Raw genomic sequence first — 17,982 nt, forward strand, 5'->3', positions numbered from 1 at the left:
ACACAGAAACAAAAGTAAAAAAATGCTACCAATAGCTGTGCATTTCTATTTTTTAGTGCAGCGTCTTTATATTTTTTTTCCTTTTTGTTTTTTAAAAGTTACAGCATGATACTTACTCCATGACACAGAAAACATTATTCCAAATTTTTTTTTTTTATTTTTTTTTTAAACAGTTATGGCCAGTGCAGAAATCTTTGCCTTCAAAGCCTTGGCCCACACTGAAGCTTCTTAACTTTTTCCCTCTAATGCATGGTGCAGTATTTCATCACCAAAACATTCAGTACTGGGGCTTAACTGTTTGAAAACAGGCACCACTGTAAGCCTCAGATACCCAGTTAAATACTTTGCTCTCACAGATCATAAGACCTCACCCTTCTTACTCTCTCATATACGATATTCATTCTGTCTTTGTAACATGGGCCACTTCTACTTCTACAGTTTCAATGGCCTGTGTCACTTCAGCCATTTTCTGTCCTTGCTGTTGAGCCAATACATAATTTACCACCTGCATGATGCTTTGGTCAGAAAGAGTAGAGACTGACGTACATTCCTCAGTAGCTGCAACTGCTTCGATGGCTTCAAGCGTCTCTCCTGTCACTACCAGAGTCTCAATCTCACCACCACCAACGCTAATCTCAGTTTCTTGTTCCTGCATGTCTGCTGCTACAATGCTGATGGCATGCTCCACCTGTGTCCCCTGGTTATGAAACTGAAGAGTATCTTTTTCCAGCATAATTTTGCAGGGTACGTAGTCCCTATGAAACTTGGTCATGTGCTTCCGTAGCGTCCGGGCATCTATGTAAGCTTCGTTGCACACTGGACAGACATACGGTCGTTCTCCAGTATGCGTCCTCACGTGACGCTTCAATGAACGTGCATCAGCCCAGGCTACTCCGCAAGTTAGACATTCAAATGGCTTCACACCTGTTCTCAAAGGGAAAGCAAGGAAAAGATGACCGTCAGTGTTTGTAAATATGCATGAGCAATGATGAGAAGTGACTGGGAGAACAACAGTATGAAAGAACAAAAGAAATACTGTAATTTTTTCCAGGTAAGAAAGAGATCTTGTTTACCATTTCTGCACTACAATATAATGCAAGCATAATACATTCAATGGTAAGATTTTCCACAAGTGCTCTGCCCAATCTAACATTTTGCTTTAAAATTTTTTTTCTTTTCAAAATCCCTTTTAATGCAGTTTCTCCCCCATTTTAAGTGCATACCGCTTAATAAAATTCTAATTATTTTTTGCCAGTGATGCCTTTCTGAAACCATTTTTTCCTTCATAGAATTTGTCACACTTCTAGTCACCCTTTGTTTCTGTAAATCCTTCTATACAGCTCTCATCAAACCAGCACTTGCTCTAGTTTGCTTGTAACGCCACCTACAGCTTTTTCCCTCCTCCTCCACACCACGTATGTTCAAATACCACACCTGATGTTTGTATAATCTTATTCTCCCTTATAACATCTGAGTTCTGTGGTCTGTAGTATCTAATGGAGCATGTGGGTGGCAACAAACACTGTTTCACTACTGGCTTTTCCTCTGTAACAGTTACTGTAGATATAGGCTAGATACCTATTACAGGATACTTTCTCTGTTTAGAAACAAACACAAAACCTCTATTTCAGTAGTTAGACAGCTATTAGATTTGCTCTTTAAAAGGAGACATGCTTCAAAAAAGTGATTATTACCCTAAGATAGAAGTATATATAGACTTCACCACAGCTGGAACATCCAAATACTCAAAAATCAGTATCATACTTCACATCTAAAGTAAAAATGCACATACTTTCTAAAAAAAACCTATAAAATGTTTTCATATTTTCCCCAAACCTCATATAGTTTAGTGTTTGTTATAAATCAAGAAATTGACCAATTTACAACAGTGGTCCTTTTTTTAAATTCAGGCCAATCACTCTGCTGTTTGAAGAATATTTTGTTAACTGTGTGCACCTTTCAAACTAGAGAATGTTTTACTACATCCAATTCTTTGCCAGATACACATCTTTTAACCATTTCCAAAAAAAGTTCCTTTTCCATTAAAGTTCTGAGAAGGATAAGTTGTCACTGTCCCTATGTGTGACTGCAGGTTTGGGAAGATCCAAACAGCTACTTCTGGGAATCACTGGAAGCAAGTTAACAAACCAGGAGTAGCATAAAACTAACCAGAGGACCTGCAAGAACTTCTGTCTGTCTTGCAACACAGGACATACACAGACTCAAAGAAACAATTACCCTTTTCTCCGTAATATTTTTAGGGGTTGAAGGATGTCATGACTACTTGTTTTCTACATACCTTCATGATTGTTCATGTGCCTCCTATATTCCCGGAGTTGTGTGAATTTTCTTCCACAATGCTCACAAACTCGTTCCAGATTTTGTTTTGCTCTTCCTTTTTTACCATGTGTGGCTTTCTTTACATGTCTTCTGTACAAAGCTTTCTCATAAAATTCTTTACCACATATATTACACCTAAAATGCATTAAGTGAGAAATCTATTGAAATCATTATTCTATGCTTATGTTATGCTTTTTAAACCAAGATGCTCTTTAATTTAATAGGCAAAGTTTAATGGCAATACCGTCTCATATGACAATTCCATTATTAGAAATAATATTGTTAGACTGAGCTACATCTTCTCGTATTCACAGCCACATATCTTCCACTTACTGTTCTAGAGAAGTGAGATTACGTACATACAAAGCATTTCTAACTTCATGAATTACATTTATCCTCTTACAACTTCATATGTAGTAGTTCCAGGATTGTGCCAGCAGGTTAACAGTTGGACCACACTACTGAAGTTATCCATCCATTCTCAAGTAGTCAAGACGCCAGTCAACATCTATCAATCAGTACTTTAACAAAGGACTAGGCAGTTCCTTGTTGACTGATGTGGGTCTGTATAAGCTCATACTGATTAGTACGTTTCAGTTCTTAAACTAATTTCCTCTTACCTATAAGGGTCTGTGACAGAATGAGACTTTACATGAGAATACCAGTCTTTCTTCCAACTGTAACATTTTCCACAGAACTGACATTGAAATGGCTTCACACCTAAATGTTTATTCATATGCTGCCGAAGATCTCGAGCTTCATAGAAACTCTTTTCACACCTGTAACAATGAAAGTTTTAGCATCCCATATAAGAAAGATCTTGGTGATCCTGATTTCAAAGCCACTGGAACCCTCTTCAATAGCAACTGAAGACTTTGAGAAGATACCACCTATAGCGTCATCAATATCTATATAAAGCACAATCCCTTTACAAACTAGGGAAAATTAAAAGGAACGGCAGCTTATCTGAAAGTCTGGAATATAACTTGAGGACCTCTAAAACACTTTTGTCTGTTATGGGTAACTATATTTCTTCTGTTATTTTTATGGTGAATAATCCAAGGCAAACTGACTGGAAGACGTCAGAAATTTGTATTACAGTGTGAATTTATGAGGATATTAACAGTTTCTTCCCTTAACCAAAGAGAATTAGTTATTGATACAAAGATAATCGGAACTTGCTGTTTGTAATGCTCAAGTGTAATTTTTTAGAAATTAAAAACCAAATTCAGAATCCTACAAGAAAGCATCTAAAAGTAGCGATACTCATTCTTTAGCTTGCTGTTTGTATATACCTAAACCCAGGCAAATTCCTAGTTTTCCTCCATTTATATCTTACCATAGTATGACTATATAGAAATACAAATTGCTAGCTCCCCTTAGTATGACACCTACAGAGGTCAGTCTAATCAAAGACATGCTTTCTCCCTTTGAAAGGAATTCTGCTCTTCAGACAACTTTGCCTGATCATCTGCATCTCTTCCTCATGTAACATCATATATCTGTATGACTCAAGAAAGGACAGAGGCAGAGAAATGCCAGCAAGCAAAGGTGGAGGATTCACATTCTACAGCTGATCAACCTCTGGAATTAGGGAATCTCAAAATTCCCAACTTCCAGTGGAATCTGAAAAGAAAAAAGCTTCTGTACAGGAACAAAACTTTTAATATTACATTTCCCGAAGAACAGGCCTTCTGCAGAGAAAAAAAAGACTTCTTTGCTTTTGGGGAGGAGGGTGAAAAGGGGGGCGGGAGGGGGGGTGATGGTTCCTGAGCCACCCAAACAATCTCCTCCTCCTCCTCCTAGGCTGGAAAAACTGACAGCTCCAGTTCAAATGGGGCTCTCAGGGATCCTGGGTTTACAGATCCACATCAAAAAGCATCACAAAGACCCCTGAGGTTCTTGAATGGGGTTGGTACTTGGTGCTCTCCCCTCAAGGATTGCGTATGTGGAAAAGCCATTAGAGAAATAAAAAACTCAAGCAACCGCAACTGCCACCCTCTGACACTCTCATGCACTACTGCAATTTAATCAAATACCTACGGCACTGGAAAACTTCCATGAACATTTTAGGAAAGTAACTCATGTTCAGCTTTGTTCGACTGGGCCAGAAGCTCAAACTCAAGCCTGGCAGGGAGACTTGCATACCAAGCCACCAAACTAGAAAACTGAAGTCTGGTTATTGCTTAGTGAAGCTCTCTAAACCATTTGTGACAACATGAATTACATTTTTAGTAAAGATCTTCACTGTAGTAGAAACAAGGACTGTGTCTGTTTTGAAATAGTTGGAGAATCAAAATATCTTTTCTGTCAAGGTAATCTTTTGTATCTATGACTGTACTGCCTTGAGTAAAAAATTTTTATTTGTTAAAATATATTTCTCCTTCAAAACCAAAACTGCCTTCTCTAGCATGTTTCATTAAAACAGTTCTGTCCCTGTTGTGGGCCCTATTAACTCTATTCTTTGTATTCTAAGATGGATATTTTTAGCATTACAAAGCACTAAATAAAAACATTGCTGACAGAATTAAAGTGAGTTTTAAGCAGTTAGAAAATATAATTTTTGCCAGCAAGCAGCAGCACTACCAGAGATACTTTACACAATACTTTAGATTAAAGCTTTCTTTAAAACCATGAGTTGCATACAGGCAATCATATCCATTGTACAACCCCTCTTAACACCCAAGAGAGTTTTCCAGAGACCTAACTGACAGTTTGGAAATTAAGCACCATTTGTGCTTTTGCAGGTCACTTGAAAGCTTCTCCTACAGCCTGCTTGGTCACAGAAAAAGTATGCATGTTTTGCTAACGCACTAGGAGACATGCTCTTTCCAGTTACAGAGTTTCTGCTAAACTAGAGTCCAAAATGCAAAGATATTTGAGTGGTCATTTAAGTTTTATAATCAAGTTAACTGCAATATTCAGTAAGTCTTAATTTATGAGGTTCCTGCAGAGCTGTTTGCTAAACACAGTGTGTATTGCAGTGCACACAAGTACATGACAACATAGACCATACAGGAAATTTTCATATTAAACTGAAATCAACTATCACAGTGAAAAAGGGCAAGAACAGGCTGAAGGCCCTTTGCCTCTGACAAGCTTACCACTCTATCTGTCCTACAAGGGAGCTTTAAAACCACATAGCTACAAGTGCAAACACAGTCATTAAAAAACAACTGTATGAAACTAGAGGTAGGTAATAGTTAAAAAACAAGCTTTTGCTCTCCAATGCATGTGTTAACAAAAGTGCATTTTTCACTCTTATGCTTTAAAAGTCTTATTCCAAGCCAGTGAACAGCTTTACGCTGCAACAAGGAGCTGCTTTTAATCTTTACAATTACTAAGATCATTGCTGTTAAGAAAAAAAGCCCACCAAAAAAACTCCAAACAACTTACTGAGTACACTGATATCCACGAACTTCAGGCTTTGGCTGGTGCTTCTTTATGTGTTTACTGAGTCCTGATGCCCTATGGAAAGATTTTCCACAGATGGAGCAAAGATACTTGGATTCTCCTGATAAAAACAAAACAAAACATGTTACAAAGCCAGGCCTCCATATCTCTGGAGTGCTTTGTGAAAGTGTTTTTTCCTTCTCATATAATTTATCGTAAGTAATTAGAGCAGTGCTACAAAGAGAAATCGGTTTAATTACACACAGATAGAATTAAGTGTATTTTGTGTATGTGCCAATGTAATAATGCACAGAGTGCAGAGTAGCAACACTTTAAACGCTGCAGCTACTAATCAGTCATTAAATGTGAAAAGCCTGAAAAATTGCCTCCTTGTGTGAAAAAAACCAAAACAATTGCCTGTGTCCATATAATACGCAACTTCTCCAGAAATGCAGCATTGCTTACAGATGACTTACATCCTGAATTTGTGGAACACCACCTTAAAATAAAAGTTTTCCACTCCAATTCACCAATTTAGGAGTGCTGAGTACTAATATAAATTCCTTCATTTCTGGAACAAATTGTCTTAACAGAAACAGTCTCTTACTTTTGAATCCACCCAACTCGAGAGACAAGAAACACAGACAATTTCAACACATTACAATTTGAAAACCCTTCTTGTATTAAATTATTATATTTTCTTGTATTAAATTATTATATTGTCATCTTTCACACGCTAAGATCTTTCAAGATACCAGGTTTCATGAAATTTCAGTATTAGTACAGCAAGTCTTGTAAAACATATATGGAGATTCTCAGAGTTTTAACTTAGCATGTTTTCCTCTGAAAAGATAGGCTGGAAGTGCAAGTGCTCCAGAACGTTCCAGCCTGTTACCCATCTTTGTTGAATTGACATGATACAGGCATAAATACATACATAAAAACAGAGGAACACACCAACCACGGTTCCGTGTTCTTATATAGTACGTTTACACAGTAACATTAAGCTATGGTAAAATAAGCCCAGAAAATAAACGTAAAATGACTACTTACCTCCATCTCAGCTGCCTGACCAGTGGAAGAAAAAGGAGAAACTACTATTTATTTATTTTTGTAAACAGTTCCTTTGACACTGAAGAACAATGTTAAAGTTCAGCAGCATACAATAGCCAAAGAAAGTAAAAGGATACTCTTTCTCATAACTTACCTGTATGAATGCTCATGTGTTCCTGAAGACTTCTTTTTGTGACAAAAGACTTCTCACACAAGTCACACTTGAACTGTTTCTGTACTTCATGGAGAGCTAAGTGCATTTTTAATCCATGCTTATACGTAAAGGTCTTTCCACAAACCTAAAAAAAATAACATAACCAGTGGAATACGACAAATAAAACTAATTACGTAATAGGTGTTCAACTTCAAACAAAACAAGATCTCCTGTATTTCTAGGGAACCAGGATGGCCAAGCCTGTGATTTTCCACCAGTGACAGAACTGGTCTGTTAAAAAAGAATACTCAAGGGAAAACATTCTTCTAGACACAGGAATATGAACTTTCATGATTCAACTTCATTCTAGTTTTCTCAGTCTTGGACTACAAGAATTTTCATCAGGAACATTACAGTAGTTTTCCCCATTCTTAAGTGACCTAAATTAAACTAAATTTTATGACAGAGTGTCAATACTAAAATATCAAGAAAACATTACTAATTTGATTATAGAGTAAAATGGCTTTCTCATTACCTTGCATGCATGTGGTTTTACACCTGTATGTTTGAGCATATGTATTCTAAGAGAATAGAGCTTAGGTAGAGTTCTCCCACATATATCACATATAAATTCCCGTTTAGTTCTCCCTTTTGCTGAAGACACGCCTGTCTTTTCTACACTAGCAGCTGCAGTGTTCACTTCAGTCTTCCGAGTGTGCCGGACAAGATGGGCTCGCAGGGAGGCACCATACTGGAATTCTTTTTTACACAACTAGGAAAGAAAACATTACAATTTTATTTTGCATTTAATACTCAAAAATTATTTCAAAAAGAGGTAATCCAAGGTTTTAAATATAGTAATATGATTAGCTAGGTCTATAACCTGACTCCAGTAGGCATTTTAACTCAGGTTAATTAATAGTTGTAAATTTTGAATTTTATGGCTACTGACAGAAGCGTATTCCAATGAGGCTAAGTTCCAGGCTAATCTAAACACAGATGCAAATTTACTAGTAAGGTTAAAAGTAAAGTCCACGCCAGCACTGTCTTGAGCAGCAAGCATACTCCCGTGTCACATGGTGCTGTCAGGCCATGTGGCTGCACCACATTTTACCCCACCTCAGCCAGATCAGGGCTGCATCTGCCTCTGAAATCCATGAAGAAAATACATATATATACAAAAAAAGGCAAAAAAAAAATAATTACTGTCATTGCTGAATGAATTTTCATAAAGAGGGAGGTTTACAGACAAAAAACCCCACAACTTACTGGGCATTTATAATCTTTAGATCTTTCATGTTTCAGTGTGTGCATTATAAGTGCATAGCGCCGCTGGAACACCATTCCACACTCAGTGCATTTGTGCTGAGCTTCTACTTCATTATTTTCTGTGGTATCTCTTCTGGGCTGTTTCATTTTTTTCCCTCTTTGTACCAGCTTCATGGCAACCTAAGTTGGAAAAACATAACCCTTGAATGAACTTTACTACACTGCATTTCATACTTCCACTGCAAGTTAGTACTAAAAGCTGATGTTTCTGTGTGTTACTGTAACACCACCTAATTTTGCTCAGTTTACTTTGCTGCTAGAAAGTTACCCCCTTTCAGTTCACTGCAAAACTACAGATCTCATGGTGGGTGAATAACTGGTCTCATTTTAAAACCATAAACTGATTATAATTATAGGCAGACAATGACTTACCAGTTCAGAGGCAACTAACTATTCAACTCTGAGTAACTGCCTAAGTGAGAGCTAAGGGATAGTTACAAAGGAACCATAAAGTACTGCCAGTCACAATTTCTATCAAATGTTTCCAAACCTTTCCTAAACTCTAACTTCCCTTTCAGTATTTACACTTGCTCTACTACAAGTCATCAGATTAAAAAAAAAAAGTGGCCCAACTAATTTTTACCAGCCAGCAAAAACTGAGTTATTAATTAACCAGTAAAAAAACCTTACAGTATTTAAACAAAGTTCTTTCTGGTTAAAAGCATTCCAGCTTTACTAGTGGTTTTTTTGTTAGGCAGTATTGGCAGTGCTATCTGGAGCCGATAATCTTGTTTTCCTTTGTAGAAACTTGCTGTCAAATGCTTTAAAAGCCAAATAGCAAGTGAGCAGGCTGAGATTTCCTGTATCAGGTATCTCCCCTTCAGGTTTCTGAGAATAAGGCAAGGGAAAAAAGTACAATGCATCCCCACTACTTTTCTTGTTCTCTCAACAAGCGAGGTATCAGTTTTCAAAAACATACTAGCCCTTCCATGTTTCTCAAGAACAAACTGAAACTCAGCTCAGGGACAATATTTTCTTTTTTAATTTTGCTGTTGCTCTGGTAATTTATGCAAACTTGGCTAAACTGTGAAGCCACAAAAATAATTTTGTTCAGTAGATGATTAGTAAGAGCTTGGAAAATAATCCGTTCATACAAAGCATGCTTCATCTCCAACATCTCCATGCCAACTCCAATTACTGTAATTCAAAAGTCAGCAGCATTTTTCCTGCAACCTCTTTTTCCTGTTATTCTTCCAGCATCAAAACCGGGAACTCAGGAAGGAGAGTCTCTTTCCCAACGCTTACAAGATATCCAGCGCCACGGGGAGGTGGGGGCCGGAATGCATGAGACAAAAATTCTAAAAGCTATGAAATGAGTTAGGAAAGCAAAAAACTATTCCTGAATCCAATTCTGAGAAATCATCTAAACCAATTTCTGTATTCCATAGGTGGCCACTGTCTGTAGACCTCATCTGTCAAGGGGCCACATTTAAAAACTGCAAAATAAGTTAACAGGAGCTCTTCCCAAAGGTAGATAGATATTGCCCCTCCCAAAACAGAACAAAAACTTGTCATTCTCCAACCATCATAAATAGGTTGCTCAAATATTTTGATTGTTCTAGTTTTAACATCTTGGCTTTAAGGTGTCCATCTGTTAAAGGAGACTAACACTACAATTTCTATCTACCAGGGTGTTGTAATGATAACAATTCATCCCCCTGTGCGCAGGACTGGTGGCTTTAGTATGTAGACATCTCACAGAACACCTCTGGAAATTAACAGTTCTTTGTAATATTCAGTCAATGTGAAATGAGTAAGGCAAAGTGTACCCTATCACAAAAATGAATGTGTTAATGCTCAGCGACGTGAATGCCAGCTATCCACAGGCACTAAAAGAGGAAACATTCCTGATGGGGAAAGAGTAAGAAGACTGTTTCATGTAAAAAAAAAAAACCAACAAAAAACTAGTTCAATTACTAAACATTTAATATGTCCATGTGCTAGAGTTTTTAATACCAGTGCTCTTTGAACCTTTCTTTTTTAAACTGCACCCCTCTGAAAGTAGCAGGACTGCATTATTGTGACTTATGACTATGTCTTAAGATCTACATAGGATATCAAATTTGTCATCTCCAATGCCCTGTTTTCAAGTCTTACCAAATGTAGGGTCTCACTTCTCTAACAGATAAAATACATTTGTCTATGACTGACATACACACATGCTAGTTAAGAATTAAATTCCCAGATCATTAAGAATTTTAGGGAGAAGATACACCTTCTGTCCAACCATAAGAAGCTGTGAGAAGATACTCAAGCTGGGCTAAGGTCACTGAGCATTGTAAAGATCTTCAACATGGAAGCAATTTTGACGCCAATGGTTTGGGGTTTTTTGCACAACTGTCACATCTTAGAAGTTACTTTGGTTTGCAGTAATGTTAATCGCTCAAAAAAGAAAAACATTTGCCAGATAGTGCTTGGAATCGGGAAACAGTCTTTTCAGATTGGTCTCGAAACACTGGACGATTACTGACAACAGGCCTAAAGACAGATAGAATACCTGCTGAATTGCAGATTTAGGATTTGTCTTTCTATTTTGCAGTTTTTTTTCAATTCCTTTATGTAATCTGATATATCCCCCTTCACTAACAGAACGCTGACGAAGCTTGCTTTTGTAAGTATCATCTTGGCTGGAAGCTAAACTTTCAGGCTGTGAAACTGGAATGCTCTGTTCTTTACTTTGCCTGACACGTTTTTGCTTGAGTATTTCTGAGGAGTCTTCAGAAGCAGTGTCCACATTTGCTTTTCCACTTTCATTTTGATCTGTCTCAATTTCCGTTTGACTTTCTGTGTCCATGGCTTTCACAGCTGATGGCTCAACCTTTATGACAGACACAGTGCTATTTGAAATGCTCTCCGGCAGCTGCATCTTGACGTAATTTTCAGTTGTTTCACACTGCTCCACAGGCTTCGAAAGATCATCCCGAGTGGCCTCCGCAGGCTCTGGGGGCAGGAATTCAGGCCGGGGTGCTGCTGCCTCTTCTGTCCCAGCAGAAGAAGGAGCTCCATTCACAGCTACTGGCACTTCATTGGCTGCGAGCTCAGGTTGCGCAGCACCGTCCATGGGCTGCGTCCCAACTTCAGTCTGCTCTGGCAAATTCTGTGTTGACTCTACTGTTTGAATATCTCCCTTTTGGTACACTGTAATTTGTTTCTCTTCCATCTGTTTGTGCACATTTTCACAGATTTCAAGGACTTCTGACATGAAGAGATGCCGGGCAAGCATGGCCACTTCTGCCATACTACAGAAGTCAAAAGTTAATTCTGAAGTATAAGCAAATTCCAACAGAGGTAGGAAACTGGACTTGCAGAACCCTACCAGGAATAAAACAAGAGATTAGAGCAAACAGTGATGACCCCGAATTACACCAAAATATCCACGATGGATACAACAGTTCACCTTTGATATGGTTAAGTCTGAAATTTAGAGCGAAACACACTTGCAAGTAACATTGAAGCCCCTCCACTGGGACTCAATTAATTGTCATTTATGTAAAAGCATCCTCCTTGTGTATTTTCTATGTGGAAGTAAGCTCTGACAACTTTTCCAATAAGTATGTAGAACTGAGGTAGTTTCACAATAAAATTCTCTAGAAGAATGTTTCAAGATGCTTGGAAAGCCACAATATTTCTGGAACAGATTAACCTTAATTTAACCAAAGTCTTTCTGGACCTGCTACATTTGTAAAGTAGTCAGGACTTAAGTAGCAACTGCTGTGGCAGAAAAATAAGACAAGATAGTGGCTAATGAAAAAAAATAAAGATATGGATATATAGATAGAAATGCTTAAAAATAAGCATTTCATATTATTTTCCACAGTTCTGTAAATCATAAATCAAATATTTAATTTGGGGGACCTTCTGGACCATCATACTAGAAATCTACTGTTCATGCATGTCTATCCTTCATGCAGAGACAGACACAGTTAAGAAACTAATGAGAAAGCAACGCACTAGGCATATGTTCTGTACAGTATTCTTCATCACTACAGAGCTATTTTTAGAACATTTATTTTAGGATCGTCTCCTATCTTTAAGGTACCAGAAGGTTTGAGAAATAAGCAGAAGCATGTATAATAGCGTTTCACAGACATAAGAAACAATTTAGTATTTGTTCAGTTAAACAGCTCTCTGACAAGCTAGTCAACATCCCCTCTTGATGTATTCAAGCATTTGATTATGTTCCCTTTTTTAATGTTTTTGACTAATACAAGGAGAAAATACACCTAAGCAAGGTAAAAATTAATCCAAAGCTTCTCAGAAATTTTAAGATGAAATCCCATAGTCCATTCAATATGGAAGATCAGATTATGCAAAATCAGAGCGATCACTTTAGCATTAAAATCCACACAAAATATTTTTAGATTAAGAGAGATAAAAAAGCAAGATAAAATATTTGGTTGTCTTGAACACTCAAAAAAGACTGAATCAAATACTGTACACCTTACTTAGGATATTATGACTTCTAGCTTTGAAACCCACAACAATTCACCTGACAGATCCACTACAGCTTCATGACTAGAGACAGCTCCCTTTTCAATGAAGAGCTCTCGGAAGTACTCGCTGTTGGCTGCCAAGACAGATTTGTGAGCTTTGTACTCCTCTCCTTCAATCAGCAGAGTCACATCACAGAACTGATTGGAAAGCCTCTGCTGATTCAGTTGGTTTAAGACTGACAGACAATGTTTGGAAGATGACTGCTTCACAAGGCCCTTACTGTCAACCTGTCATAAACAACATTATGAGAACTTCATTACATTTAGACTGTGCCTTTTTAAGCATTCACACTGAAACACAGAAAAGGATTATTTTCTGCAATCATACAATCAGTTCAGGCCTGTATAAGATACAGCTTAACTTTACTATTGTTTTCTTTCTTTAAATGCGCCAAGTTTCACCCTCCCTCCAAACATAGTTAAAACAGACAACTGGAAAAGTGGGAAGACACAGATATTCGAACAGTTCTTTGACCATATTTTTCAATACTACAGTCTGAAATCGTTTCTAGATTCAAAAGCCTTTACATGCATATGAGCCCCCAGTTACCAGCAAGAATTTTATATCTAAATATAGCATCATTTATTAAGGAACAGATATAGATTCTATGAGAACCTTGTATGTGATGCTTTTACTTATATACTTTTACCATTAATTTTCCCTTCGGTCTTATAAGCATAAATAGGAGTCGCGGTGATTTGATTTTCCAAAGATGACATACTACAATTAATTTCATGTCATATATACCAGCAACCCATTTCCACATATTGAATATCCTTGGTAAAATTTATGTCGCGTTATTATTACAAGATTACCACAACAATGGAAAATAAGTACGTGACTAAGAATGCATTAACAAACATCTTAAATACATTCAGATGTAAACAATGGTACTTACAAATACAAGCTCATGCTTCGCTATTGGCTTCTTCTTCACAGGCTTTGGGGATGCAGCTGGGATTGATGCCGTATTATTCAATTCATCATCTGTTTCATTACTGTCTTCATGAGATTTTGCATCCAGTCCTAGTTCCTCCAGCATTTCAGAAGGGTCTGACAGAGATCTAGAGCGATCTAGCTTTTGCTGGCACTTGGTGCATTCTTTAATGTAATCTTTAACCTGCTTAAGAATACCTAAGAAAAATTAATGGAGCTTAATTAGGCTTCTAATCTTCATTCAATTTACCTTAAACACATAATTAAATATGTAGGCGATTAGCAAAGCAATATTACACACATACTGACAAAAATGAAGTCAGTCACCTACACTTCCCTTCTCTGACTTCCTTTTAGCAGTTCTGCTTCTCTCACACCATCGTATGATATTGTATGTCACTACTGTAATGCACAGTTAATTTGAGATACAACATTTAGAATATCACTATATCAAGCAGACCCTCCTAGAAAGATTTTTAAGGCTAGAAAAAATATTGGTATTTGTACATTCGCGCTAAGAATCCCAAGACAATGAAAACTGTAACCTAATCCTACATTTAGCCCACACAAGTGGATCTCAGCTTTTCCTTACTGAACAGGACAAGAATTGGAAGGATCACCTAAGGGCTTTCGCAAAATTGGGACCAGCTTTGTTAGATGCAATGATCCTGATATGTATTATTAATAACAATTTAAATCAATTGCTTAAGATTTTGGGGTTTTAAGAAATTGATTTCCTACCAGCACTTTAACCGGTGTAACTGAATAATTTTAGATACTCAATAGTTCCCAAGCTCAGGGTCCTCTTCTAGGTACCAAGGCATTTTCAGTGTATGGCTTTCAACCCACATTCATTTTCTTCACTAGGACAATATGAAAGCATACGTAACAACAGCCGTGTCTCTATAGTTCAAAATCTAGCACAGCTCAAAACTTGGCTGACATAGGCTTGCGCTGCTCACGCCTTTTCAGAGCATGAGATGCACCATCATTACATGCATATCTCTGTAGGGATCAGGAAAACACAGACTTCAGGCAACCCAAGATGTTCCAACCCAAGACATTCATGCCTATTCCAAACATTTTTACGTTTCCTTGATTTCACCTAAAACCAGGGCTAGTTCTCAGAACAGAAGGTCTCTTATCTTCCAACCACATACCTAACACCCTTCCTGGCCACTGGGCCATACTCCAGCCCATTGCTTCCCAGTTACAGAACTGACAGACACAACAGACTGGCACCCATCTCAGGATGGTGACTGGGTTAAAGCTGCTGTCCACTAGCAGCAGAAGAGCATTGTAATGGCAGGGGAAACCAATGCTTCGAAGGAGACAAAGATAAGAAACATAACGCGTGAACTGAAAGCAGGGCACAAATTTTAGTATTTTCAGTGCAAGAGAAATAAGAGAATACGGGTTGTGCAAATAAAGGTAACCAATAAGGTCAAAAGATGCAGAATACAGAATGCCTCTTTTGACAAACAGAAGAAATACTGAGGTCCACGAAGGAAGTTTCTAGCATAGGATGACAGTAGATGCTAGAACAGTCGAATATTGGGCAGATGATGAGAACCCAGATAAAGGCAAGGAGACCACCGTCCAGAATAGGTGTAGCAACTTTGAGACACCATTTTTCACATCTAAGATCTTCAAGTCAATGAGATCTGGACAGGAAGGATGGGCTGCAGCTAGAGCAAAAAGCCTCCAAATTAACATAGGGAAAACTAAAGCTGAAATGACAGCCCTGCTGACTGATGGATGAAAAAAGCAGAAGAGAAGCAGTACAAACAGAAACTGGGCCCTGGGCAGCAGAAAGGCAGGATATTTGTTTAACGGCTACATCAGACTAAAAGCAGAATACCAAATCCAAAGGGAATGCAGATACCGAGTCGTTGGCTCAGCCAAAAGAAGGCCCTGACTGGGAATTACTGATGTTCATACACCACAGTTTCTAACAGCTATGACATTACTCAGGACCCAACTGAGAATTAGTTTGGCCTTTTCAGCTTCTCATTGGAAGAAAGAGACTAATGTAGCGACGAGTGCAAGGACCATGAATCATCACTGGCAGCTCTGCTACTTAAACGTGAACACCATCCACATGCTAGCTGGAAGCAGTGTTATGAGGTTAAAAGCTGAACTAGGTCACACGGAATGGATTATCGCCCTATACAGAGCGTACGAGTTGAGAAATCGCTACCTTAAGCGGGCTGCATGCAAGACTTGAATGGGGACAGTTACGCTCTGGGTTTCCAAGCGTTCGAAGCAGCGCTACTGAATACGAAGCCACAGGACAATTTGCTGACCACGGTGTAACTCGCACAGCGAAGCCTGCCTCTTGAGGAGCGACCCACAGTCGCAGCCCACAGGCTCTGCTCTTTGAGACGGAACCTCGAAAGGCACCCGTCACTCAGTACGCGACAGTCCCCTCCTGCCTTCCCCAGGGAGCCATCCTCCTCACAGACCCCAGCCGCCCCCCCCTGCGCCTCAGGGGCCGTAACCCGGCCTCCGCCAGCTGCCCCCCCCCCCCCCCCGCTCTCCCTTCCCGGCGGGGCTTCTCCCTCCCTCCCTCCCACCGGCCGCCCCTCGCCCTCCTCGGCTCACCTCGCCACCAGTACTTCTGCGAGAGCCCCTGCCAGGTCTGCAGGCGGGTGCGGTGGGCGCCGTCGGGCGCCAGGTGGGCGGCGCGGATGAGGCGGGCGCGGCGCTCGGCCTGCAGCACCACCTCGAGCTCGGCGAAGCGCTGCTGGTCCCGCTGCCGCCGCTGGTAGTAGAGGGTGCCGCCGCGCACCACGTAGCAGGCGGCCGCTTTGCGGATCTTGCGCTTGGCGTTGCCCTCCGTTCCCGGCGCGTAAGGCTCCCGCTCGTTGGTCAGGTAGCGCAGGATGGCCAGGTAGCTCTCCTCGCTGGACATGGCGCGGCTGGGGGAGAGGGGGAAGAGGAGGACGGCGGGGAAGGGGGGCGCGCACACGAAGGGGTGGCCTCCGCGCCCTCAGAGCCACGCCGGGCTTCCCCCCCCCCCCTCGCCGCCGGGCAAGGGCACGCCGCTGTCGGAGGGTCAGGCTTTCGCCCCCGGGGCGGAGGCGGCTGCGGGGCAGCGTCTCCGCGCGGGACGGGGCCCGCCCGGGCCGGTCACACGCGGCGGGCCCGTGGTGGGGAGAGGCGCCCCGGCCCTCGCCGGGGGGCCCGGGGGGAGGGCTACGGAGGCGCCTCCCGGGGCAGGGAGAGCATGCGCTGCCGAGGGAAGGAGGACGGGAGGCTCCCGGGCCTCCGCCGGCCCCTCGCCCAGGCGCGGGGAGGCCGGAGAGCGGCGGCCCGCGGGTCCGGCGGGAGCCAGGCCCGGGGGGGGAACTGGAGTTTCGCAGCCAGCGGCGGCGGGTGGGAGGGAGAAGCTCGGGCAGCAGCAGCGACGGAAAGACAAAATGGCTGCTGCACAAGAGGAAGTGAGGTCAGAAGCCCGCGCGCATGGGAGGGGGCGGGGAAGGGGCGTGCGCTCAGGGAAGGCGCAGCTCGTAGGGGGAACAAGGCCGCCATCTTGGGACCGGGCAGTGGAGGGGCCGGGCGGAAGGCTGCGGGCGGCCATCTTAGAGCCGGGCGAAGGCTGCGAGGGCGGGCAGGGTCGTGGCGCTGGAAGCAGGGAACGCTCCTAAATAAATGCTTTTGTAGCCCTAGCTCCGAAACGAGCGGCCTCCACTTCAAGCTTGCGTCGGGATTAGGAGCTACGAGAAAATTAGAATCGCGATTTCACGCTGCAGCGTGAGCGCACCGATCAGGAGCAGCACAACCGGCGACAGCTGCAGCAGTGCAAGCGGGGCGGCACGGCGGCTACGTCTCGGTGCAGAGCGTGCTCTTTTTTGTTTGTGAAAGGAAAGAAGGAAAGTCTTTTGAACGTCAGCTGCTGGTCTTCCTCGTCCGAGTTCTGAGCGGATTTTTACACCCGTAACAAGAGACGTGAGCCGCAGGATGCGGGCGCCCAGACAGGAGCGCAGCCAGGAGCTTCTTCCCCCCTGCTCAGTACTTGCAAGACGGCCTCTGGAGCACTGTGATCCCGTCAAACACAAAGGTACTGACTGGACGGAGCGAGTCCGAGTCCGGCAGAAGGCTGCAAAGATGGTCAGGGATCAGAGCACGAGGGACAAGCCGAGGCTGAGAGCCGGGCTTTTTCAGCCTTGAAAAGAGAAGGCTTTGTGAGGGCTTGCTGCTGTCCACAGCTACCTCACCAGAGGACCCAGAGAAGACGGAGGAAAACTCGTCAGAGTTGCATAGCAAAGAGGCAGCAGGCA

At 41.4% G+C, this 17,982-nt stretch overlaps 1 protein-coding gene across 1 annotated transcript; it reads right to left on the minus strand.

The window, feature by feature from the left end:
- Nucleotides 1–128: 128 nt before the first annotated feature.
- Nucleotides 129–16,704, minus strand: ZBTB11 (zinc finger and BTB domain containing 11). Its single transcript, XM_049824586.1, has 11 exons — nucleotides 16,304–16,704; nucleotides 13,662–13,897; nucleotides 12,759–12,990; nucleotides 10,767–11,581; nucleotides 8,210–8,389; nucleotides 7,476–7,712; nucleotides 6,941–7,085; nucleotides 5,737–5,854; nucleotides 2,961–3,119; nucleotides 2,300–2,475; nucleotides 129–924 (listed from the first exon to the last, which is right to left on the minus strand). The coding sequence occupies exons 1-11, from the start codon at nucleotides 16,611–16,613 to the stop codon at nucleotides 398–400; spliced, it is 3,135 nt and encodes a 1,044-aa protein (XP_049680543.1). The 5' UTR covers nucleotides 16,614–16,704; the 3' UTR covers nucleotides 129–397.
- Nucleotides 16,705–17,982: the final 1,278 nt, after the last annotated feature.

The sequence above is a fragment of the Accipiter gentilis genome, chromosome 21 (assembly GCF_929443795.1).
Source record: "Accipiter gentilis chromosome 21, bAccGen1.1, whole genome shotgun sequence".
Classification (NCBI taxonomy): Eukaryota; Metazoa; Chordata; class Aves; order Accipitriformes; family Accipitridae; genus Astur; species Astur gentilis.

Excerpts from the sequence above, each read along its gene's own strand:
- ZBTB11 (XM_049824586.1), bottom strand. The coding sequence starts at position 16,613 with ATGTCCAGCGAGGAGAGCTACCTGGCCATCCTGCGCTACCTGACCAAC. Across the intron at positions 8,390-10,766 it reads CTAAATCTGCAATTCAGCAG|GTTGCCATGAAGCTGGTACA; the intron begins GTATTCTATCTG and ends TTTCCAACTTAG. Across the intron at positions 925-2,299 it reads GCACATGAACAATCATGAAG|GTGTGAAGCCATTTGAATGT; the intron begins GTATGTAGAAAA and ends CTTTGAGAACAG.